This window comes from Hyaena hyaena, unplaced genomic scaffold, assembly GCF_003009895.1.
Source record: "Hyaena hyaena isolate Hyena2069 unplaced genomic scaffold, ASM300989v1 scaffold_95, whole genome shotgun sequence".
Classification (NCBI taxonomy): domain Eukaryota; kingdom Metazoa; phylum Chordata; class Mammalia; order Carnivora; family Hyaenidae; genus Hyaena; species Hyaena hyaena.
In genome coordinates this window covers 3,026,956-3,053,289 of record NW_024080727.1, presented here as the reverse complement: position 1 = coordinate 3,053,289, position 26,334 = coordinate 3,026,956, and the positions used below count along the sequence as shown (strand labels likewise).

Here is a 26,334-nt window from a genome sequence, read left to right as displayed (position 1 = left end):
GATAGCAAAAAAAGTATGAGCTGGGTCAAAAAAACCCATCCTTTTCCTGCTTCAACCCTGGCTGGAAGGGAAACAGAAACAACAGCTACCTGTGGGGTCTGGCCTTTATTTTGTTTATTTATACACTTCATGGTTTAGGCAAGCCTACCAATTTGGGATTTCTTGGCTCTTCATGACTAGCTAGAATACATGAGCTCCTTGGGTCTTTAACTGGGCCAACCATTAAATAATAGCTATTTATAGCTACCATGCTGACTTCCAACCAGTGAGAGGAATCTTCCTGGCCAATATACCTAAACAGCGCTAAAAACAACACAGCAAAGACCCAGAGACGCCTTCTCAGACCAAACAACTTGGGTCTCAAGTCATTGATCACAATAATTCAAGAGTCTGATTATACTCAAGCAAAAAATGAGTCCATTGCTAATAAACAAGAAGGTTCAGAATACCACCACGTGGGCCCCAAGGGCAGTGGGCACATTTCAGAATTCTTTCACTAGGTGATTTTATAAAATCTGTACAACTCTTGGTGGGAGCAGGGGGAAGGAAGGAAATGGAAGCCCCGGGGTATACAAGTGCACTCACTACACAGCTACCTCCAAGTACAGCCTGAATGTGGGATTCCTGGACACCAGTCCAGGGCTCTCCCCGCTTGGCCAGGTGCCCCATTGTAAACCAGCACACCTAAGCATCACAACATCACTGGGGACCAAGGAGAGAGTGGAGGTCCCCACTGTCACGGGATGTGAATTGAATTAGCTCTTTACGTTTCCTTCATTCAGCCACAGTCCACAAGCATTCGAGCTAAGGAAGTCCCACCATATCACAAAACATCGTTTCGTGCAAAGGATGAATGAGTCGATCCCTAAGCAGGCCCTGCTGGCCAGGGCACATGCACTTCCAATCACACCCGGTCACCTTTCTCATCAGAAAGCCAAAGCCAAAGGTCAGCCCATGAGCTCCTAGCCTAGAGGGCGGTGGATTATTTCTAGCACACAATTTGAATGGTCTTGACTGCCGCCATGCCACAGTCCCGCGTCCCGAGTTCCCGGATGCAAAAGGAAGCCAACCCAGGACCCCAGCCAGCACAACAGGTGGACTCATCCTCCAGGCCGCGCCACCACGCCCTCCCGGCAGAACCCTCCGCAGAACCCGTGCGTTCCAAGAGGGGGGAGGGCAAGGGAGAGGAGGGAGGGCAAGGGAGAGGAGGGAGGGCAAGGGAGAGGGGGGAGGGCAAGGGAGAGGAGGGAGGGCAAGGGAGAGGAGGGAGGGCAAGGGAGAGGAGGGAGGGCAAGGGAGAGGAGGGAGGGCAAGGGAGAGGAGGAGGGGAAAGAGAAGCGACACGGGGAAAGCCACGGCAACATCATCCTTACTTTTCTGGCAGCGGTTTGTGGTCCAGCAGCGGTAGTTGTACTCATTGTTGATGGTAGTCTTCTCGCACAACGGCTTCTCCTCCATCGTCCCCGGACACAGGTCCCCGCACTCCTTTGGGGGCTTGTTCCCCACGATGTAGTTGTTGGACACTGCATCCAGGATCAGGGACCAGTCCACCGTGGAGAGGTAACAGAGGTCGGCATTTTTCTCAATCCTGATGGCCCCCCGGGTAATGTTCCTCAGATTGTAAAGCCCAATATCCTTGAGGTTGGTCATCTCAAAGATGACCAGGGCGTAGTTGTAAAAGAGTTTCCAGCCACGGATGACCGTGAGGTTCGGGAAGAGGTCCCCGAGGCTCTCAAGGCCGGCCACGCGGAACAGCAGCAAGTACTCGGTGATGACCGTGAGCTTGGGGAAGCGGTAGCTGCGGTAGTCCTCTGCCTTGGAGATGAGCAGGATGTGGAGGTAGCCCTCGATCACCGTGCAGTTCTCCAGGCGCTTCAGCTGCTGATAGTCGTTACGGATATCGATGCCCGGCCCGCAGACTGGAAGGGAGACAAGACAGAAAGGGTGACACATGTCTGAGTTAAAAAGGAAATCATTTTCAGAACTACTTCCCAACCCACAATATGGTCAGTTTTCAGGAAACCTATCATCATCATCATCATCATCACCAACATCATCAAAGAAATAAGACTCAGTACGTTGCTGCAGATTAGCTTTAGGTATAGGGCTGCAGGCAGACTATCTGAGTAGCTAGTTGGTCAGCTGTCATTCGTGAAGTGTCTACTCCGGACCAGATGTTGTGCAACACAGTGACAGTGGGGGATGCCATTCCTGTCCTACTTATGTGCAAACCACAGCTCCGAGCCCAGGGTCGCACAGGGGGCACGCACAGGACTCAAGGTTGCTGGCGCCAGAACTGCCATGCTGCTCACCCCCCACCCCTTCTGCAGAGCACCGGCGCCCAAAGTCTGAACAAACAGCTCAGTGGCCACGTAACGACAACTTCCTACCGCATCAAGCCTCAAGGACACCAAGCAATAGTGGATACTGGAGAACAGTCACCCTGACCTAGAAAGTAGGGACACAAAGCATGTTCCCTCATTTCTTGTACCATCTGACGTGGGCCAAGTGGCCTTGTGTTCTTCCCCAATACTGCATGAATGTAGATACGAAGGTTAATTTACCCGAAAGGCAAGAATAAAAAGGGATATGCAATCCCAACTTTAGTATTTTATTAATCCAGAAAGCAGGCTTCCCATAGGAAGGTAGGCAACAGAATAAGCCAAAAGACAATGAAAATCCTCCATGTCTCAACATTTGAAGATAATCATTGTTAACAGTTCCTATGCCAGTGACCCTTTCTCTATTAAGTAATTTAATTAAGGTAAAGGAAACAGGGCAATAATATCATGTTTTCAAATACACCTCCTTCACTTAATATGAACACTTCACCAAATCAGTATATGTCCTTCTACATTATCACTTTAAGGAGATAGTGATTCTAGGCTGTGAATATGCACCATGAGTTCTTTTATTTTTTTAAAAAACTAACCCCCTACGGTAGGATATTTAGGTTATCTCCAATTTTTCTCATCATAAGGAACACTCCAGGGAACACTGTCGGCAGATATCCAAGAAAATTTTCTTGGGCTAAGTCCCTAGAAGTAGAATTGCTGGACCAAGGCATTTGCAGACTTGAAAGCCTTTTGATAAAACAGCCTCGATACTTGAAACTTTTATTTTTAAAATTCTAAACACGTACACATGTACACACACACATACACACCTTGGTTAGTACCCTTTCTTAGCCTTTAACAATCATAAACCTTCCATTAAATCTTCTCAGATAGGGTCAAGTTTTCTGACTGATGTAATTAATTAATTTGTGGCTCACTCAACACATATGATGCTGTAGGAGGTGCAAAGAAGTGGTACCTGTCCTCTGAAGAGGCTCATGGCCAATGCCAGGAGCTAAGACCCATGACAAACAACTGTCATATGAGGCAGAAGCTGGCCAGTGGTGTGCACAGTGCAAGTCCACTCTAGATGTGAACCGAACTACGCAGGACAGACAAGGGGCAGCCTTGGAGCTAGCTGCAGAAAGAAGGTCCTTTTTACTGCAGGGCCGAGGAAAGCCCTGCGCATGCCCTGGCTCCCAGAGGATGGGTAGGATTTAAAACTGGGCACTGACATTCCAGAGGCCAGAGAAAAGGGAAAGCATATATACTCAAGGGACAGCAACACTGATGGCCAGGGATGTAGAGAAGAGCACAGGGAACGAGTCTGGTAGAGTCCAAGTCATGAAAGGTCACACATGGGGCTGGAAACTTTCATCTCAGGAACGAGGCCCCACTCAAGACTCTTGAGTGGGAGAGAAGCCCAAGGGAGGCCTTTTTTTTTTTTTTTGAGGATTGATCTGTGGTCAGCTGCAAGACAGCATCAAAGTGGAGCAGGCGACAGAAAAGGGAAGACCAGTCCAGTGGGAGATAGAACCATAGACAGGAACTAGACAGAGACTGGCAGGCAGGGGGTGGGGTTCAGGGGATCCAAGAGCGGAGAAGCAGGCAAAGCCTGAGAACCTAGAACTTGAAACCTCATCTGGTCCAATTCCCTTCTGTTACTGATGAGCAAAGGAAGCCTCTACAACAGAGGAGAAAATGGGAGACACCAAGGCTCTGAGAACATCCCGTGCCGGACAAAGGCTGTGAAGGGAGGTTTGTCTCATTCTGTTTCATTTCACGTGATGCTCTCAACAGTACCTCACACCACCTAATATCATCACCCCTTTGCAGGTGAGGAAGCAGGTTTGGAGAAGTCAGGTCATTCATCTAAAGTGACATATGTAAGACACTGGCCCCTTCACAGCAAAGCTTGACATGTGGTTACTGGAGAGTCCCAGCTCTTAGTCTTAACCCCAAACCCTGCCAGCTAAGCTTCTGCCCCAGTCATGGTACCAAACAGCTCTTTGCAAAGCCCCTGATGACATTACCAAAGCCGATGACAGTTCCCTGTCCTCATGTTACTTGATCCTTCCAGTCATTTGACATTGCCGCCTCCTCGAGGCCTCTCTGATTCCACACACCCACTCACCACCCTTGTGCTCTACCTGACCTCTAAATGCTGGCCTCTGGCCTTGGCCTCCCCCCTCTCTGTCCTCTCACGTGGACAACTGGCTTCCTGTGCCACCCATACACGAGATCATTGTCAAGTGTATGCCAGTGGCAGCTCCCAAGTCGCATATCCATCTGCCTACTCAACATCTCCATTTAGGGTCCAATAATGCATTCCTTTTCCCGGACAAAATCTGCCTCCTGCGCTCTCCTATCTTGGTCACAGACACTCTCATTTTCTGAATTGCTTGTGTCCAAAGTCAAGGGCTCATTCCTGATTCTTCTCTCCCCGGACACCACAAAGATCCTGTCCCTCTTGGGCACTGTGCTAACTGCAATGTCAGACGGGGAGACAAGTATTTTACAGTCTCATGGATACATAGACTCTAAAAAAAGCCGAACGCACAGCAACGGAGTTGGAATGGTAGGTGTCAGGGGCTGGGGGTGGGGGAAGTGGGGAGGTGTTGGCCAAACGGTACAAAGTCCTAGCTCTGAGATAAAGCAGATCTGGGGAGCCAGGACACAGTTCGGTGACTGGAACTGACAACACTGGATTCCTGGAAGTGGTTCGGGGAGTAGATCTTCAATGTTATCTGGATACATGCACACACTGTACACACACATTATACTTCTGTCAGAGGATGTGGAGGTGTTAACTCACTCTTTCATGGTAATCGTGTTGTAATAAATACACGTATCCAATCACTACATTGTACTCCTTAAAGTGAACTGTATTAATGTCAATAATATCTCCAAAAAAAGCTGAAAAAAAAACAGTCCTCTTGGCTCCAGCTCCCAAGCCTGTGGGAAGCCAGGACGGTCTTCCCACCATTACGCCCACCTCTTCAGGGCACTGTTTCTCAGTTGCCCCATTCATTACCCCCCCCCCCCATCCCAGGGCATGTCTGCCCTCCTGTGGCCGCCTTCTCACCCCGGGGTCTCTCCCTCTGATCTGTCCTAGCACAGTGTCAGCCCCAGGAAGACGGGATTATCTTCTACTTCACCCAACAGGACATCCCCAGTGCCTGAAGCAGTCCTTGGTGCATGGTGTGCACGCCCTTAGTTCACGCTTAGAATGAATGGATTTCACTACATCTGTCTCCACTGCTCTAGCCCTGATCCGAGCCACTGTCAACTCCAGCCTCATCTACAGCAACACCTTCCCCACCATCCAGGCTCTGCCCCTGTCTACTCCTTTCTCAGCTGTTAGTATGTTCTTGCTTAGCATACTGTGGCTGCCAAGCTCCTTCCTTCCTTATCTATCCCCTGCTGTCTAGAGTGCGTCCTCTGTCACAAGGACGCCCCTCCATTCTCATCCTGTGGCTCTCCATTCTCTCATCACCTCGTCAGAGCTTTGCCCAAACACCCTAGCTTGAGAGTCCCCCCAGCTCTCTCCTCCCTCCTCATTTCCCTATTTCACTATTTTTACAGCACTTTTCATGTCTGAAAAGTGTCAGGTCCTGAAAGGATGTATTTAGCTGAGTGATCCCTGTCTATTACCCTCACGGGAATTAAGGGCTCTGTACAGTTTTCTGCCTGTCTCCCATGCCTAACATCCGGGCACAAGGCAGCTTCAGTAAAGATGTGCTGCCTGGCTGGAGGCCAAGGTGAGCCTAAGGTAGAATGGAGAGAACAAAGCAGCTATCAAATATGCACCACGAGAATCCTCTCAAAATCAAGAAACGTCATCCAACGCTAGCTTCAGGTCAGTGACTCAATGTGCAAGTCTTCTTTGCTTTTGAACTATTTGTTTTCTCCTCGGCCCTGCCTAAAATTTTACATTCCTTCTATGTCATTATAAATTTAGTCTATTAGTTTACTGAAATGACAAACAGAAGTTTTTAGAGAGGAGTATGTGGATGCAGTCTAGTTTTGCATTCAGCATGTGTTTGATCCTATTAGAAGGCGTCAGGAAGCAATTAGTTTGCTATCATTTCCCAGAGACCAAAAAACTCGGGACCCAGAGGAAGAGCATGAAGACTCATAACCAAGGTTTGCCAAATGTTTGTACTGCGATCAAAACAGACACTAGGAAAGAATCGGCTTCCCTCTGCCTCCCGTTCCGTGGCCTGTGTAGACTACTCAGTTAATGAGCCACGATGCAGAGCCAGAATGGACAGATTCTTCAAATGAAAGAGCTGTTTCCACACTGGACACTTTACCCCCATTTACAGAAGAAAAGAAAAGAAAAAAAAAAAAACCTAGGAAGAAACGAACCACTTATTCCTGAAGAGAAGACAAGCCCAAGCCACAAAGTGCAAGGCAGGACCCGGCTGCCGGCTGCTCTGGATTCCGTGACCAGCGCTGCTCGCCTTTCGGGTATTTTGCAATGGAAACAGAAAAAGGAAAACCCAGCTGGACCAGGAATGATAACACGGTGTTTGGAAGGCACAAGCCACAAACAGGAAAAAGGATGCAATATGCTTCTTTGCTGCCTTGAAATAATACAAGCATTGAGTGAGGGAGTAAATACTCCACACAGCTCACGGAGGGGGACACACCCTTGCTACTACTCACTGGTGATTAAAAGGAAATTGCAAAACACTGTCTCTCCCTTTTCAAAGTGAAGGGAGGGAGGGAAGGAAGGAAGGAAAGAAAAGGAAGGAAGGAAGGAAGGAAGGAAGGAAGGAAGGAAGGAAGGAAGGAAGGAAGGAAGGAAGGAAGGGAAAGAGAGAGAGAGAGAGAGAGAGANGAAGGAAGGAAGGAAGGAAGGAAGGAAGGAAGGAAGGAAGGAAGGGAAAGAGAGAGAGAGAGAGAGAGAGAAAGAAAGAAAGAAAGAAAGAAAGAAAGAAAGAAAGAAAGAAAGAAAGAAAGAAAGAAAGAAAGAAAGAAAGAAAGAAAACAGAAAAAAACAAAAACCTTTGACTTTAGGAAAGGCATTGGAATGTGAGCTCTCAGGCTGGCCCCATAAAGAATAATCAAAGCTTATGGAAATGAAGGCGAACGGGAAGCAGAGGGAAAGAACACTGTGGAAGGCAGGGACCCGCGTGAACAGATGGAGGACGGCCAAGGCAGGAGCAGAGGGCAGGGGAAGGGATGAGGATGGGAGAGGCAGGGGTGCTCTGGTGTCCCCGGCCAGGACCCCTTCGAGGGAGGCAGGCAAGCAGCCAGGAAGGCGAGGGCCTGGGGCGGGGCGGTAGAAATCACTTCCCCCAAACTAAAATTTTAAATTAAGTCTTTCAGTTGAGAGAACATGCTCCCCCAAACCTTCCTCCGTATTTTTAAAACATCAAACGGTAGAATTTCTGCTCTAGGGACCTAAGTGAACGGCATAAACAAATGATACATATTTGGAAAATAAATCCCTAAGAACCGCTAATATAAGAAGGGTTAGTAAAAAGCATCTGCCTGAGAACCTCCCCCGCCAAAAGCTGCAAATCTAAGAATGTGGAAGAGCTAGAGTAGGAAATCAATGACCACTTTGGTTCGCTCTGTACTAAACACAGTCTTGTGTCCTAGAAGAAGAAAAATGGGATGACTTAGGTCAGGGTCCCACGTTCCATTTACCGGCTCCTGCCCCCAAGGGAGGCACATACCCTTCCTGAGCTTCATTTTCTTCACATGCGAAGGGGGCCAGCCCGCCAGCCGTATAGACCTAGCCGAAGGAAGATGTTATAAAGATCAGGGAAGTGCTTTCGTGCTTCCTGCAGCTGGCAAGGGGCTTTAGGCCATGTTACTACATAAATAAACATGAATTAAAAAAAAAAACAAAAAACACATTCCATTTTGTTGTCCCAATCTAAATATTAACAACAAACAAAGGGGAAAATGAACAAATTTGTTGATTAGCCTTCTGACACCAATTCCATTAAAGATGATCAGAGGTAGTTACCTAATTAAAATGTTTTCAACTCTGATCAACTCCTCTTTAAAAATACAGGGCAGTCTTAGCTTGTAGGATTGGAAATAAAAGACATGGGGAAGCATAATTAGCATCACTTTACTACAGGTCTACAGGCAGATAATGAGTAAAATGATAGTCAACCAGCTGTCATGTCTGGTTCTGGTGGTAAAATCCAACATAACAACCCTCCCCCCCTTTTTTTTTCTTCTCAGGCAGTGGCCTTCTATATAAATTCTTCACATCCCTTCACACTAACCAATAACTTAGTACTATAAAAACTCTAGGGACACCTGGGTAGCTCAGTCGGTTAAGTATCTGACTCTTGATTTCAGTGCAGATCATGATTTCAGGGTTCGTGTGTTTGAGACTCACATCAGACTCTGTGCTGACAGTGGGGAGCCTCCTTGCCATTCTTAATCTCACCCCCTCTCTCTGTCCCTCCCTTGCTCTCTCTCAAAATAAATAAATAAACTTAAAAAAACAACCCTCTAGACTCTGTGAAAGTCACACTGGTATAAGAGGTTAGGCGAGGATTCATGTGTAACTGAATTTTGCACAAAGGGACTAAACAACCACCTCTCCAGCTGATGGCAAATTAAATGAGCTAAAAGTTTTAACAGATCAGTGAATAGGGCTGTGAGACCACAAAGAAGGGGGCCCATGACTCCCCACCTCTGGGGAGGTCAGGAAGCCATTTCTGCGGAGGGGGTCCCTGAAGAGGGTCTGAAGAATGAGCAGGGGCCAGGGCACCAGGCAGAGGGGGGTGCACACACGTGGAGGTGGCTGGTGGCAGTTCGGGAAAAACCCCAGAAGAACAGCCTGTGTGACAGGAGAGAAACACAGCAAGTATAGGGCAGAAGCTACAAAGTCTGAGATGAGCCGTTACAAGGTCAACTTGGTTTTGCAGGTAGAACAGCCTTCAAAACCCTGAGCGTTCAGGGCGCTTGGGTGGCTCAGTTGGTTAAGCGTCCAGCTTCAGCTCAGGTCATGATCTCACAGTTCGTGGGTTCGAGCCCTGCATCAGGTTCTGTGCTGACAGCTAGCTAAGAGCCTGGAGCCTGCTTCAGATTCTGTATCTCCCTCTCTCTCTGACCCTCCCCTGCTCACGCTACCTCCCTCTCTCCCTCTCTCTCTCCCTCTCTCTCTCTCTCTCTCTCTCTCTCCCTCTCCCTCTCTCTGGAAAAACAAAACAAAACCCTGAGCGTTCGTCACAACCACCTAGCGGGCTTGTTCACACACAGACGCAGGGACCCAAGAATTTGCATTTCTAATCAGTGCCCAGTGCTGTGATCCTGCAGGTCTGGGCAGCACCCTGTGAGAACCACTGCCCTAGAAAGTAATCCCGTAACCCCCCTCGTGCGTCACTACCCTCCCCACCCACTCACACATGCAACGTGGCACACGTAAAACCTGCGCACCTGTATTTCTTAATTCGATCTTCACTCTACCAGAAAATCGCCAAGCAACCCATAGAAACTGCACGAAGCACAGCAAAGCAGAAGGAAAAGGGGGCAGAGGTAGAGCGTCCCTAGCACCTCACGGTCCCCCCGTGGCTGCTGAATCTGCAGCCCCCCCTCCATGGGTTTAGGAAAGGGGTGCCATGGGTTTCTCTCCACCCACTCCCTCCCAGGCTGCAATGAACAACCAAAAATCAGAACGGGGGTGGGGAGGGAGCGGGAGGGGACAATGTTGTGATAACAAACACTTTGGATACTCCAAAGTTTGTTGTAGAAGAAATTTCCGCGTAAGTATAAACAGACACAATTCTTGTTAAGCCTTTTTATCTTCATGCCTCAAAGAAAATGTGTTTACACTGTATCTGTACATTGATATCTTACACACAGGGCAAGCAGTCCTAGCAACCTGACACGTTCAATGACTACCCACAATCACATGAATGTAAGGGCTTGCAACGCACAGGTGACTTTTGGAACAGAAATTAAACATTAAGTGTAATTTTCAACGTGCAAATTGTCCTCCGCTGCCCCACAGAAGAGCCGGTTAGATATAAACATAATCTAAAAACCCATTCACACATAAGACGTAGCCCTGAAGGCTCTGAACGGTACCAGAGTGCGCTGCAATGTGCAAAGAATTCACAAAGCGGGCTGAGATGTTTACATCCCGCCTCTCTGATGAAGAAATGGAAACTTCACTGGGAAATACTTCAGAGATTGCAGGGAACATAAGTCTTAGTGTCCCCATCACATAAAGCATTTGGAGCCACACAGGCTGGTGCAGAATAAAGCTGTATTTGCTCCAAGAGAAGAACACCACCTATTTTCCTGGGTCTTCATGAGAACAACTGTGTCTGTTCTGGTGGCGACTCCAAACTCTTTGTAACCTTAAAATATCAGAGGTTCAATACCAAGTCCTTATATTTTAAGACTTTTTTAAAATAATTTTTTTACATTTATTTATTATTGAGAGACAGAGAGAGACAGAGCGCAAGCAGGGAAGGGGCAGAGAGAGGGAGACACAGAATCTGAAGCAGGCTCCAGGCTCTGAGCTGTCAGCACAGAGCCCGACGCAGGGATGGAACTCACAAACCAGAGATGGTGACTTGAGCCGAAGTAGGATATTTAACCAACTAAGACACCCAGGTGCCCCAAAACTTTTGTTTAATGTTTATTTATTAGAGAGAGGGAGAGAGAAGAGAGACAAGGGGAGGGGCAGAGAGAGAAGGAAAGAGAGAGAATCCCAAGCAGGCTCTCTGCACTGTCAGCACAGACACCGATGCAGGGCTCGAACTCACAAACTGTGAGATTATGACCTGAGCTGAAGTTGGACGCTTAACCAACTGAGCCACCCAGGTGCCCCCAAGTTCCTATATAGAGTTTTCTTTAATTTTTTTTTATATCTATTTATATTTGAGAGAGAGAAAGAGACAGAGCATGAGCAAGGGAGGGCAGAAAGAGAGAAGAGAACACAGAAACCGAAGCAGGCTCCAGGCTCTGACTGTCAGCACACACCCCAATGCAGGGCTCGAATTCATGGACCATGAGCTCATGACCTGAGCCAAAGTTGGACACTTAACCGACTGAGCCACCAGGTGCCTATATATATATTATATATATATATATTATATATATATGTATAAATGTTTACTTATTTTTGAGGCAGAGAGGAGAGATGGTGTATATGCACAAAGTGGGGGAGGGGCAGGGGAGGGGCGGGGAAAGAATCTGAAGCAGGCTCCAGGCTCTGAGCTGTCAGCACAGAGCCCCATGCGGGGCTTGAACCATGAGATCATGACCTGAGCCAAAGTCAAACACTTAACCGACTGAGCCACCCAGGTGCCCCAAGTCCCTATATGTTAAAAGCACCTTTGTAAGAGCCTGTTGTAAAAGTACCTTTGTAACAACTGTAACTATTCCCAGTTTTTGATGAGCGGCAGTCAAGGACGGGACTCCCTTAGTTATCCCCACCCACCCACTCCCCTCCCCCTCAACCCCCCAGGGGCCCTCGGGGAACACACATCAGGCCTCACTGCCCGGCCGCCCAGGGGAGGCGGCCCAGCCTCCTCAACCCAGGAGCTGCAGGCTGACCTGGAAAACATGCACTCCTTCTGGCTCCTTTTCCCTTCTCTCTTGACTTTAGATTTTCTGCTCAGAACCAGGCTAACCTTCCAAATAAAAGTCGGCCCCGTGGCCCCCATCCTATCTCACGGGCTTCTGCAGAACATGTTACATCACTCCAGTTCCCATCCTCATTTCAAAAATATTTTCCAACGCTCCAGTTACCTCAAGTGACCTGTACTCTTTCAATTAGCCAGTTATCTCGACAAGCTGATTATGGGCGGACAACCCCACTCACGGCTCCCTCTGCACCGTGGAGCACTTCCTCATGGATGTGGGGCTGAAGGTCAGTGTCTGCAACTGTTGAGGCTTTTTATCTGATTTGGGGGCTTGGTCAGAGGGGAAGGGACCACCTGCCACTTGGCCTGAGGTCAGCCACTTCATCACTCTGTGTCTCGGTTTCCTCAAGGAGGTTTGGGATTAAGTTTATTTTTTCTTCCAATGAGTACTCCTACCTTACTATACGCCTACCGTGTGCTAAGACACAACCTTCCAGGTGCTCGCAAGTCGGCAGGGAACAGGACTGGCCCGTTCCTGCCTTCGTGGAGCGGTCAGTCCCGCTGAGCCCTAGGACCGTCCCAGTCCGCATTCTCCAGGGCAGGCTCCCAGGCTCACCCGCAGCCGCCCTGACCAAGGACACTGTGGGGCTTGATGCGCCAGGACGGATGGCCAGGCTGGACACCCAGGGAGTCAGCTCACACCTACCACAAAGGGCCATCACACAAAACATGCCAGGACGCTGGCTCTCTGATGCCCAGACAGTCTTCCTGAGACAAACAAGCTTAGCTGATGGCCACACACAGCAGGGGCTGATGGTGGCAGCAGGGACCCCATGGAGCTGGGGGGGGGGGGGGGGCAGCGATTTAAGCAGAGGAGAAGAAAGGGGAGGGAGAGGTCTCAGGGAAAGCAGGAAAAGGCAAGGCACACCAGGGAAGGGCAAAGAGAAGCCTGGAACAGAAGGCACTAAAGAGCCAAGAAGAAAATCCCAGCTGGATGTGTCACCTCAGCATTCTCAAAGCAACAGGAAGACCATGGAGGGGGCACTTGGGTGGCTCAGTCGGTTAAGCATCTGACTTTGGCTCAGGTCATGATCTCACGGTTCAGGAGTGTGAGCTGCGCGTCGGGCTCTGTGCTGACAGCTCAGAGCCTGGAGCCTGCTTCAGATTCTGTGTCTGCCTCTTCTCTCTCTGGCCCTCCTCAACTTGCTGTCTCTCTCTCAAAAATAAATAAATATTAAAAAAAAAAAAGAGGGGTGCCTGGGTGGCTTAGTCGGTTAAGCGTCTGACTTTCGCTTAGGTCATGATCTCGCAGTTCGTGGGTTCGAGCCCCACGTCGGGCTCTGTGCTGACTGCCAGCTCAGAGCCTGGAGCCTGTTTCAGAGTCTGTGTCTCCCTCCCTCTCTGTCCCTCCCCTGCTCACGCTGTCTCTCTCTCTCTCCTAGAAATTAATAAAACATTTAAAAAATAAAAAATAAAAAAAATAAAGAGGAAGGCAATTCTGACACAGGCTACATGTGGATGAACCTTAAGAACATTCTGCTGAGTGAAATTAGCCAGTCACAAAGGTACAAATTGTGTAGGATTCCACTACACACAGTAGTCAAATTCACAGAGATGGAAAGTAGAATGGTGGGTGCAGGGCGTGGGGAGGAGGGACAGGGAGTGGTGGTTTAATGGGTGCAGGGTTTCACATTTTCAAGATGAAGAGAGTTCTGGAGATGCGCTGTACGATGACGTGAACGTACTTAACGTAACTGTATACTTAAACATGGTTAGGATGGCAAATTTTATGTTAATTTCGCCACAATATTTTTTAAGTATAAATGTTCACTGCATTTGATTTTGCCCCTCACGTGGGTCACACAGGTGTAAAGGAACAGCTAAAAACAGGCCATGCAGCCCATCCATGCCAAGGACCACGGAGAGCCCAGCAGGCAGGACAGCCATGTCGCTGATGGGCTGGGCACTGAGAATGATGCCCCCAGGCCCGGCATGGCTGTGGGGCTGCACCCAGCACGGCCAGAGACAAACAGCAGAGCCTCAGGAAGAGTCAGGGACACACTCCCTGGGGAAACGGGTGCTGAGCATCCGAGGCGTAAGCGGCCCCATGAAAGGGCGCCCGCACGCCCAGATCTATGGAGTGGGCGGAAGCGGAAACCCCACGTGCAAGCCGCCACCCTCTGCCAAGGAGCCTGCGGCTGACCCTCCCTATCTGATAAGACCCAACAGCAGAAGGCTCACTCCACTGCATCAGCGTTCTAACTTCACGTGTTGGCAGCTTGTGTCTTACAGCCAGGTGTGTCTACAGCTCCACACAGCTCTGGCCTTCGGGCCATGTGGTGGAATAAGCATGTGAAGGGGGAGTCACACTCCAGCCAGTCCTCCCCACCCCCTTACACATTCCCCGCCGTCCCTTAGGCCTTCACGCCCACTCTTGCAAAGGCCTTTGTACCTTCTATCACGTGTGTGTTTATTATGCTGCTCTGACACCTCCAGAGAGGTATTTTTCCCCTGTGTGCTTAGCCGAGCATCTGGTGGCTGATGCATCCCGGACTCTTTCACTAGAGCATGCTGCTATTTTTACCAAGACCAGGTACCCTCTGCATTGGGGATCTCTTCATCCACACCTTGGGGGCGTCCACCCACCAGCCTGGACAGCGGCCCACGGAAGCCACACTCGGCGTCCTGGCAAGAGAGGGCGTCCTAAACCAGTGCCCTCCCAGACCTTGGCTCTCCAAACAGATCAGTTAAACGTCTTGGGCTTAAACCCTGCTCCACATAACAGCCCCAAACCCAAGCGACCCGGTGGTAACATTCCCTGCTCCACTCCAACAGTATTATCAGCCAAAGGCAGAATAAAAGAAACATACAACGGCAGAGCAAAGCCATGGGTCATAAGCCTTAAACCATCACAAACCACAATGACTGGGATTTGGGGATTTTTCTTCTTCTTAGCATAAGGATTTTTTTAATTGGTAGATTGTGGGGACCGTAGACTTGATCTGCAGTGCCTTGCTAAAATCTCATCATATCCTTGCTGAGCTACATTTGAACAGCTGGGTAAATGTGCAGTTCACCTTCCAACGTGCTGATTAATAAATGGCCCAAGGAATGTCTCTGGTCGAAGGCCACAGGGCTTCTTTCTGGGTCCTATATGTTTCAACATTTTTATCAATTACTTGGACGACAGCACAGATCAAATGTCTATCCGATTCAGGGATGCCAAGTTTCCAGGAGAGATGGCAAATACATCGGATAACAGAGTCAAGAGCTAAAAAGATCAACAGATTGGAATTGCAATCGAGAGGAAATAATGTTATTTGGACACTTGGGTGCAAAAAAAAGAAATGCACAAATGTAGGAGGTGTGAAAAAGACTTAGGAGATTTAATTGGATATAATTTCTGCATGTGATGATGGGGTGTTGTGGCTGCCAAAAAAAAAAAAAAGTCAGGTGGTCTTAGACTGTATTAGGGGAGAGTGAGCAGAGTAAGGGGCCAGAGGAGAGCCCCCTCACACTGGGTGTCTGTCTCCACAGTTTAAAAGAGATGAGACTACATGGAATGACATCCATGTGATAGCCAGGGAGCAGCAAGGACCAGAAATCCCTCTCGTGGGGGATGGGAACGCAGAACCCAGACCAACAAAGGGGGAAAGATTCGGGCTCCATCTGAGAGCACGAAGAAGGATGTACTTGAAGTCAGGCAGGGCTGCCTAAGGAGGTAACAGAGATTTCCGTGGGCACCTTACACGCCTGATTGCACTGACTGCTGATACGTATTTACCCTGTTTATAGCCAACGACACAGAGACTAAACAACCAAATGCCGCACTGGGGTCCCTCTGTTACGGGGGAGGTGGGGACAGAGCTGGGGCTCGAATCTTGATTTCCTCCCACTGACCTGGAGCAGAAAACTCCTCTTTGGATGCGCATGTGCAGGAGAGGGGCTCTCCCAGGCGCCATCTGACCGCACCGTGGGCACTTCCTTAAGGGCACTCAGGGTAGGTAGTCACTTCTGTCCAGCCCAAAGGCTGACCCCTCACAGAAAGACAATAGAGGAAACTTGTAAAGAGCCTTACAGGTATCTCCACCCATATGTAAAGGGACAAGACACTGACTGAGGGGGTTAGCTTCTTGTTTCTGACTGCATGTTTCACTGAAGAAGCACATACCGTAGCCATAAGCTAACGCTACTGTAGAATGTCGAATTCTTTTTGTTGCTGTTGTTCACACACCATGGGGGGACAAAAGACAGAAAACAGAGTCTCACCCGAACACAAGAACTCCTCCTATACAGGTGATGTTTTCCTTGGCAGACGGAGACAGAGCTCGCAAATCTGGAACAAGGGATTTCAACCCCATCGGACAACTGCCCCTCACCGCTCCCTGTGCTCCCATGAAATCACAAGCCCACCTTTTTCTCAGCTCTCAAACAGCTCTCCTTCCACACCTTGCTCTTTGTAACACTTCTACTTAGACACAGGTCAAACTTCCACCTGCAAGTCACGGGGAAGTCGGCCCCCCTCGACCTTACCACACACGCTCTTCATTTGATGCTGAAATCCAGATCACACAAAGATGCCCTAATGTTAAGAGAGTTACCAGCCCAACAGAAAAATCTCTATGTTCTTCCACAGCGATTGAGAAGCTCTTTTTTTTTTTCTTTACAAGTTCCGGTTGAGAACAATGTACGCCTCAACTTGGTCAAGCACTGAGCAACTCTTGCCCTTAAAGCAAACCACTTAGTGAGAGGTGAGGGGCGAAACGTGGCCACCAGCATCTGCATGTAGCCCCTCTCACCCAGGCCTTGCATTCAAGTGGGCTCGGGGTGCTGGGGCCGGGGCACTGCAGGTGGAGGTCCCACGGCAAGGGGCAAGGCCATGCTGCTGTCACCCCTCGCTCCAGGAAGGTGGCACGTGCTCCCAAAGCTACAGAACAGTACAAGCAGGGCACCAGAGCCCGCCATGGCCGATTCTCATCAGCACGGGGGGGACACACGTGCCCACTTGAGCGACTGTCACAGAGGATGAACGAGACTGGAACAGGTACCCGTGAACAAAAGAGGCAAGCGGGGTCGCCCCTCTGATACTCCTCCAATTCGATCTCCCTGCACCCTGACACCCCGGCATTCACTGCGTGAACTTGCTTAAAAGGCAGTGATAGCATGGTACCTCCACAGAGACAAGAACAATTAGGCTAATAAACGTTGGATACGTACAAGTGCAGCAATTAAGTGCAATGGGGTAAATCCCAGTGCTCCTGGGTACTTGGTACTTCCCCAAGGTGCCCAGAGCAAAGACAGGTGCAGTGGGGGAGCCCCACCTCGGGCACTTTCCCTCTTTCGAGTTAATGCAGGGTGTGACCTTTAAGACTTCTACCCTGGACCACAGGGACACACAGAAAGATGATCACGCTGTCAGGGAATGGACAAGCCCCTGCAAGGTGGAGCCGGCCCAGCGCAGCGGCACTCTGACAAGACGGGCCTTCGTCGTCAGCACACTAGGGTAGCAGCCGGCCACAGCGCCCCGAGGACCGAGTCTGCTGATCCCCCGTGTTCCGCAGCTAGAGGCAGGGGACAGCAGCCACGCCAGAGAGCTCTGTGGACCCGCTTTTCCAGGGATCTGCCCAGGAACCGTGCTCAAAGCATGGGATTCAAACAGAGTTGTTTGCAAAGGAGAAAAAAAAAATCTAAACCAAAAGTCTCAAGTCCCCACGATAGGGTAATAAAATCCTGTCCCCCACATGCAGGCGACACCACTTACAGGCAGGGTAAATGCTCACTTGACCATGGCCAATGCCACCTCTCTGCCTGCTGCCTGCTCTGCCCCTCCTGGGTCTCCCAGTCACAGCACTGCTGGTGGACAGTCGATCGAGGGGCAGGAAGGAAAGGGTGTTCACATGGGACCAAGCGACAGGGCTGGAGGCCAGGGGGCGGGTTTGCACATCTCCGTGCGCCCCTCCATGCTGGAGGGGGAGGTCAGCAAAGAAGGCAGGCGTCCAAGCCCTGGCAAAATGTAACGACCCTGGAGACGAAGGACCAGGGCTCTCAGGCGGCTTGCCCACTCCTGCATCCCACCCAGGCCCACCTCACCCTGCACCCGCTAGTGCTCTGGGGCAAGAGGTGTTTCTCCCTTCCCCACAATCTCCCCACCCCATCGAGGCAGCACTCTCACCACTGATGGAGAACAACAAACTCAGGGTAACACTGAGCGCTTTCCATATGCAAATGCTGGGGCCTATTGGGGCGCCTGGGTGGCTCAGTCGGTTAAGCATCTGACATCAGCTCAGGTCACAGGTCCCGATCTCACGGTCCATGGGTTTGAGCCCCACATTGGGCTCTGTGCTGAGAGCTCAGAGCCTACAGCCTGTTTCAGATTCTGTGTCTCCCTCTCTCTCTGCCTCTCCCCAGCTCGTGCTCTGTCTCTGTCTCAAAAATAAACGTTAAAAAAATTTTTTTAATTAAAAAAAAAATGCTGGGGCCTATGACCAAGGAGAGTGTCTTAGGTAGAAGCTGTGGGGGAAAAAGAGATTTTAAGGAAGGCTCTGATTCTTTGAGACTAGATCCCTATTTTGTTTATATTTCTGGCAGAATTTGGTACTGAACAGATGTTTTATCCAGTGTCACTGGAGAGTCCCTTTCTTGCGCTTGTCTTCATTAAGGCTTCCAGGGCATCCTCCACACGCTTCTCACGATTAGAAAAATGTGAACTAGAACATTTTTAGTTTATCAGATTAGCAAAAAATCACAAATCTAACAACACCAAGCTTGAGTGGATATGAGGCAATGTGTGAACAGCACATTTACAGCCATTTTTGGAGGGCAACATCAACCCCAAAATGCAAATGCCTGAAACCAACCAGAGACCCAGTCACTAGCTCCTCGGGACCCACCCTTCGCATAGCTGGGGAAGGCAGACAAAAAGTATTCCCTAGAATCGTATTCATAAAATCAAAAACTAGGAAACAACCTAAATGTCCATCTTTCAGAGAAACTACAAGGCCTCCTTACAGTGATTAATACAGTGCAACTGAAAAGAACAGAGAGTATCAATATGTAGCTGATTTTTAAAAGCCCTTTATAGGAGAGAGGCTCAGTGAACACCACATCAGCTGGGTGGTTGAAGTCCACGTCACTGCGGGGGGAGGTGTCGCTGGCAGGGTGCTCCCTGGATGAGCTGTGACAGCAGAGCACTCTACCTCTGGGGTCTTCCCTCCCCAAACCCAGGATCCTGGTCCAACCACAGGAAAACCATCAGACACCCCTACATAAACCTGGCAGTGCTCCTCAAAACCAGCACAGCCACCAAGGAGTAGGGAAGTCTGAGAAACTGTCACCAACCAGAGGAGGTGACAGAGACGTGGAGACCAAACATAAGGCAGGACCCTGCGTGGGATGCTGGGAAAGGAGAATAGTGGGCAAAAACCGGTGCCATCCAAAGCAAGTATGGGATGTAGATAATTAAAAGTAACGTAGTGATGCCGGTGCCTCAGTTGTGTGGAAGCAGGATGTAGGAGAAAGAGAGAGAGACGTGAAGGAACTCTGTACTGCCCAGGCAGCTTTTCTGTAAATCTAAAACTACCGTAATAGAAAAGAGTTATTTAAAACAGACATATAGGGGCACCTGGATGATTCAGTCCATTAAGCATCCAACTTGCGCTCAGATTGTGAGCTCGCAGTTCATGGGTTCAAGCCCCTCGTCGGGCTCTGTGCTAACAGCTCAGAGCCTGGAGCCTGCTTTGGATTCTGTCTGTCTGTCTCTCTCTCTCTCTCTCTCTCTCTGCCCCTCCCCCGCTCATGTTCTATCTCTCTGTATCTCAAGAAATAAATAAATGTCAAAAAAACCATTTATTTATTTATGTATTTATTTATTTATATTTATTTCTAGGAGAGAGAGAGAGTTAGCGTGAGCAGGGGAGGGTCAAAGAGAGAGGGAGATACAGACTCTGAAATAGGCTCCAGGCTCTGAGCTGGCAGTCAGCACAGAGCCCGACGCGGGGCCTGAACCCACGAACCTCGAGATCATGACCTAAGCGAAAGTCGGACGCTTAACCGACTAAGCCACCCAGGCGCCCCAAAAAACATTTTTTTAAAGAGGCAGAGAGAGGTGTCTAGTGGCTCAGTCACTTTAGTGTTCAACTCTAGAGTGTGGCTCAGGTCATGATCCCAGGGTCATGAGGTCGAGCCCCATGTTGGGCTCCGAGGTGAACACGGAGCCTGCTTGGGATTCTCCTCTCTCTCTCTCTCGTTCTCTCCCTCCCTCCCTCCCTCGCCCTCTCCCTCTGCCTCTCTCTCTGCTCATGTGTGCTCTCTCTCTAAAATAAAAAATTAAAATTAAAATTTTTTAAAAATAATTAAAAAAAAACAAAAGATGGATGGACTCAGGACAATAGGGATCCTATTTATTTATTTTTTAAAATTATCTACATCACTCTGTGGCTGCTTCCCCTCCTGACTTGCCACCCCCGCCCCAGTTTATACAGGTGTACACACGCACACAGGCGCAAACATCTGGAAGGGCATGGCTGAGCTGTCAGCAGTGATCACCTCTGAGGACAGGGAGAGGACAGGTTATGGCCATCATCTGCTACTCTGTGACTGCGCCGTATCCATTTTTACAAGGACCACACATTCATGTATGGCTTGCACACTCAAAGCCATTTTAAAAACACAGTAGATCACTCTGCTACAGGAAGATATCCAAGATACAGTACATCGAAAAACCACAAACCGCACACGTATGTTTTAAAAAGACCGAGGGGCGCCTGGGTGACTCAGTCGGTTGAGCGTCCGGCTTCGGTCCAGGTCATGATCTATGGTTCATGGGGTCAAGCTCCGCGTCGGGCTCTGTGCCAACAGCTCAGAGCCTGGAGCCTGTCTTCGGATTCTGTGTCTCCCTCTGTCTCTGACCCTTCCCTGCTCCCACTGTCTCTCTCTCTCTCAAAAATAAATAAAAACATCAAAAAAATAATAAAATAAGAATACTGAGCACATGACATTTTGCCACGGGTGGTGGACGTGTGCAAAGCATACCTGTGGGGAAGTAGGACGGAAGGAGGAAGAGTCCAAGGAGTGGAGAACAGGAGGGGGCTTAACGTGTTTGCATCTTACTGTTGACGTGTTTTCCCAACAGCACGTCTTTTTTATTACAATCATCATCAAAATGACAATACATCCTCCCAGTTCGTTCCTGACTTGCTCCATCTCCTTGGCCCTAAACGACACCCAAAGGAGCCCACAAACCTTTAAGCAGGGCCATAGCCCAGCCCCTGCCCACAGCCCCCTGGGGGGCCTCTCCCGCACTCACTCACATGTTAGCCGGACTGCTGGTAACACTCTCTCCATCCAACAGGGTGTGTAGGGGACCGATGCTGCTCCCCACTGCAGCCGCCTGGGACACAGGATCGTGGTAACCGACCCCCCTGATGGCAGCAAAGTCCTGCGAGTTCCTAACGTGCCTCCTGAATCCTCTTTAAACTACGCAAGGTCTCCCCCAGCAGTAAGTAGACTGGAATACTTTGGAAGAAGACCTTCTGATTTATCAACCTATGACAAACTCTCGGGTCCCCAGCTGGGGTGGCTGACAACCTACTCCCAAAGTCCAAAGCTGCTTCTCTCCTCGGAAAGGACATCAAAAACAAACAACCGGAAATGACTGTAAGATACCTAGATGGAGGAAACGGGCACAATGAATATGAAAAACTGCTATTCCACGTTGCTTTTAAGATCAAGTGACTTAACTTCACTAACATTGATTTTTTCTCAGAGTGATTTAATTTCGCTAACACTGGACCTCGGCTTCCTTGACTCCTTAGTTCCTTGGTTCCTCTAGGCAGGAAAGTCACCAACTACCACTCAGAGAAGGGAGAGGAGCAGGGATGGGGGAAGGGCATCAAGAAGCATACGCCAATGAATGGAAGCAAGGTGCCTCTGACATTCATCTTGGTTTCTTTTTTACATCCAGGGTCCAGCATCTTTCAGAATGTCTGATAAAAGCCGGGCCCTTTCTCCAAAGAACTACTCTTACAAAGGGTTTGCATGCGATTTCAAGAGGTCCTCTGAACCCCATCTACAGTCTTCCCAAGCCCCAGATCACTAATTGAGAACACTTGAGCCTTAAAACTTTATAAGACCATTTTACAGAGGAATAAACGGAGGTCTAAGGAGATTCTGTGGCTTTCTCAAAATCACCCCCCCCCCGGCCCCCACTGGTGGCAGGATGGAAATGAAGCCCTCATCTCCTGCTACCAAGAAAACAGGTTTCTAAAAACATGCAGCACACCCAGCAGAAATGAGCCCTGATCCCCCAAAAAAGGGGTCATGACATCATTCCCACACCCCCCCAATGCCTCACAACGGCACACACATGACACAGTACAGTCTTAATGCACCCAGGTATCAGTCTGCGTACTGAGCAACAGTGTCACAATGAAAGCGGGCCAGGGCTGGATCCACAATCCAAAACCCAGCACTCACTCGTGAAACAAGAATCCAGGTTTAGATTGCCAGCGAACACAGAGGGAAGCCTGGGAAGCAGCGACCTCATCCTTCAAAGACCAAGCAGGTCTGCAGAGGCCCTCAACCACCGGGGCCCAGCACCCCACCCAACAGCCTCCACAGCACACCCCCAACCACAGAACATACAGCCCCGGCTGCCCATCCACAAGCTAAAGTCCCAAGGTGGGCAGCATTACTTTTTTTTCTTTTTTTTTTTTTAATGTTTGTTTATTTTTGAAGGAGAGCGAGACAGAGCATGAGCAGAGAAGGGACAGAGAGAAAGAGGGAGACACGGACTCTGAAGCAGGCTCCAGGCTCTGAGCTGTCAGCACACAGCCCAATGCGGGGCTCGAACTCATGATCTGTGAGATCATGACCTGAGCTGAAGTCGGATGCTTAACTGACTGAGCCACCCTGGTGTCCCTGGGCAGCACTACTTAACCCATCTCTAGACACCCAAGTCACGTCACCCAACAGGGGCCAGCGAACGTTTTACTTTCAGTTGAGAGATTAGGGACTTCCACCTTCAGTTGAGAGATTAGTTGGCAAAGCTAAAATCTGAGGGCAAAATGAGCAGGGAGCCCTACAGCCGGTCCCTCTGAACAGCCTTGTTTCTTCGTCCGAATTTAACCAGTATAGAATGGCAACTTTGGGGTGCTTGGCATCTATACCAAGTCCTAGCTGCTGCTGCCGCCGCGACCTCTTCCCTGGTTACCACAGAGCACAAACCTGGCTGGCGGCTGGGCCCTCCTAGGATGTATTTACTCTCTACCCTGCTTCCAAGGCAGTCTTTCTAAAATGCAAATCTGATGGTACCCATTCTTTCACTTCAAAGGCTCCCTGTGCTTTCCAGATATGGCCATTCTGCTTTCCAGAATGGCCTGTGAGACCCATTGTGATCTGACCCATGCCAACACCTCCAGTCTCCAACTTCTGGTAGTCCCCCTCCAAGGACAACACATGAATCCACATTAGATTCCCAAACTCTAAGACAACAGGCACATAGTAGCTCCTTCTATTCAAAACACCCATCTTCTCTATGCCAGCTCAAAATTCACCTTAGTGCCAGTTTGACCCTCCACCATCTGCTCTGCCACAGGACCCTGGCTGCACTCATCTCCCCCTGTGTTTGAGTGCTCACTCACCAGCCTACTGGACAGTGAGCCTCCGGGCAGCATGGACTGCCCTATATTTATTTTCTGTCTTTCACAAGGACCCAGCACAGGCCTGAGCCAGTGGTAGCTGGTGCTTGGTCAACACCCGGCAAATGAATGACAGGTATAAAATCAGCCACTAATGGTTGTTCACACACTATCTCTCCTTTCCTCCTCTGAAAACCGTCAGGCTTTAAATTCATGTGTATCCACAGAAAGTCCCAACACGTCATTAAAATTTACTAAAACTCTCAAGTGTCCTCAATCGAGCACAAGCTGCCATCATCTCATGCCCACGCAGATGGCTACAACCCACTGAACAACAAACAGAACAGCAAATGTTGACAAAGATGTAGAGAAACTGGACTCTTTGCCCACTGTTGGGGGAATATAAAATGGTATAGCCATGGTGGAAAAGAGTATTATGGTTCCTCAAAAATTAAACACAGAATTACCACATGATCTAGCAATTCCCCCTTCTGGGCTTATACACCAAAGAGCTGAGAGCAGGGACTCAAACATATGTGTGCACCCGAGTTTATACCAGCATTATTCCACCAGCAACGGACAAACAAAATGCCGTTTATACAGACAATGGAATATTATTCAGCCTTGAAAAGAAAAGGAAATGCTGATGCCTGCTACAATACCAATGCATCTTGAAAACATTATGTAAGTGAATGAGCCAGACACAAAAGGATACATACATAGTGCTTGATCCCACTTACATCCGGTGCCAACAGTAGTGAAATTCATAGAGACTGAAGATAGAACGGTGATTACCAAGGGCTGGGGGAAGGAAATGGTGCAGAAATCGGTAGTTAGTATTTGTTAAACAGAGACAGTTTCAGTTTTGCAATACTAAGCGAGTTCTGGAGACCGATGGCCTTGCCGCTTGCACAGCAGGGTGAGTACACTTAATGTCACTGAACTGCACCCTTACAAATGGTTAAGGTGCTCAATCATACGTCTATTTTATGTTATGCATATATAAATTTTATGTTATATGTACAATTAAAATGGGAGGGGGGGTGCCTGGGAGTGCCTTCATTTGCTCCTGTCTGACACTGTTTTAAGCAAAGTTCCAAGTCATTTCAGGCACTGGTCGCTGCCCCACCATCCAAAGAGGATACAGCCCAAAGGCTCAGTGATGAGGTGCATGGGATGCAGGAAAGGGAATCTACTGCCAGCCCCAACCCAGATCTGCAACACTGGGAGCACGCTGGTCTTCTGCATACCCTTTTCCCACCTTTTAACAGTCATTTGGGGGTGCCACGAAGGAGCTCAGCTCTCAAAAAAGCATCTCAGAGAGACCCTGGGTAGGCGATCAGTTCACACATGGTCTGAGCCAGTCAGGACTGCCTCCAGAGGCCCATGGAAGAGGCTGTGTCTGAGTCCCCAGGAAGACGCCCAAAGGCAAGGATCTGGAAGAAGGGGAGGAAGGGACTCCCAGCAGGGTGCGCAACAGCAGAGCACTGCAGAAGGTTGAGAGTGGAAACCCCAGGCAAAGCCAGTGTCTCATAACCCTGAAGCCTCTGCACTAACCAACTCAAGCAGGGAGTTCAGGTCTGTGCTCCTGTAAGTTACAGCCCCAGTGGGGACCCACCATGGGCAGTTCCCAGGAGTCTGAGGCGCACGACACACTATTGCCGGCCTCATGTGCCCACCATCAACCGTTTCCTTTCGGTTCCCAGAAATCAGTGATGTTGACATGCTTTTTAGAAGCCAAAAGCTACAACTGCAAAGCTAAATGGAATTGTGAACTGCTAGGACCTAATCTTCGGATTTTCAATCTAGTGAAATTTGATCTTCCGGTATACATCAGATGGAATGGCAAAGGAACAGATAAAATAATCTAAACTGGTTTCCGTTTAGCTTTGTAATATGATTTGGGACCGTATAACTGACTTTCCTCATTACACTTGGCCTGAGATATTATTAAAATGAATTTGCAATTTCTAAATTACGTTAACAAATGGCACCCGATTATGCACAGAGTGGCAGGGCAAAACTGAAGCTATTAAAAAAAAAAATTGACGCAGGGATGATCTCTGGTCTGGAGGAGAAAAAGAGGAAGAAGAAATGCACATGCAGAGCGTACAGTATGGGGCCCAACTCCTCATGAGGTTTCCCAAACATCCTGAAGCTCAGGGGGACTGCATAATTTACCCCAAATCAGTCATTAAATATTAATGCTGGGCTGGAAACGCAAGCCCGGATTTACCACGGCCAAACCCCGTGCAAGCTCTCCTCGAACAGAGGTCTCTCCCCTGACCACTATTCTCTTTCTACTCTCTGAACTGTAGCATCCCAAAGGCCAACTTTTGCTTTTAAAAAAGCTCCTGCTCTCATCTGGATAAGCTTTAGTTATGTTTGTAAAACATTCAGAAGAGACCATAAAAAGATCTTCACCGAGGGCTGTGCTAAGTATTAAGTATTATTCAATAAACCACAGCTTGGAGGCTGCCAGCTGATGTCTAGCTATAACCTGGGGGTGGGAGGAAACACTGGCTGAATATATCTTTTTTTTTAATCCCGTTTAAATTTCTAGGTATCATTTACATTCACCCGCAACCCTGTCTCCCCTGTTAAAAAACATAAAACAAAAAGGCAGAGCTCCTGTAAGATACAGCCAGAGTAGGTGGTATATTATGATAAACAAAGATGACAATAAAACATTTTTCCAGCTGCGATAAACATATTTAAGATCTATCATAGAGGCTGCTGGAGTTACAACGGAAAACGATCAAAATTACAAGTTGTTTATAACACAGA

The 26,334-nt window shown here is 48.9% G+C and overlaps 1 protein-coding gene across 1 annotated transcript in view; it reads right to left on the bottom strand.

Moving 5' to 3' along the window:
- Window positions 1-26,334, bottom strand: part of IGF1R (insulin like growth factor 1 receptor) — a 307,618-nt gene that overhangs the window by 249,571 nt on the left and 31,713 nt on the right. Inside the window, exon 2 of the mRNA XM_039235040.1 lies at window positions 1,374-1,919. Coding sequence (XP_039090971.1) covers window positions 1,374-1,919 — 546 coding nt within the window. The remainder of the gene's footprint in view (window positions 1-1,373; window positions 1,920-26,334) is intronic.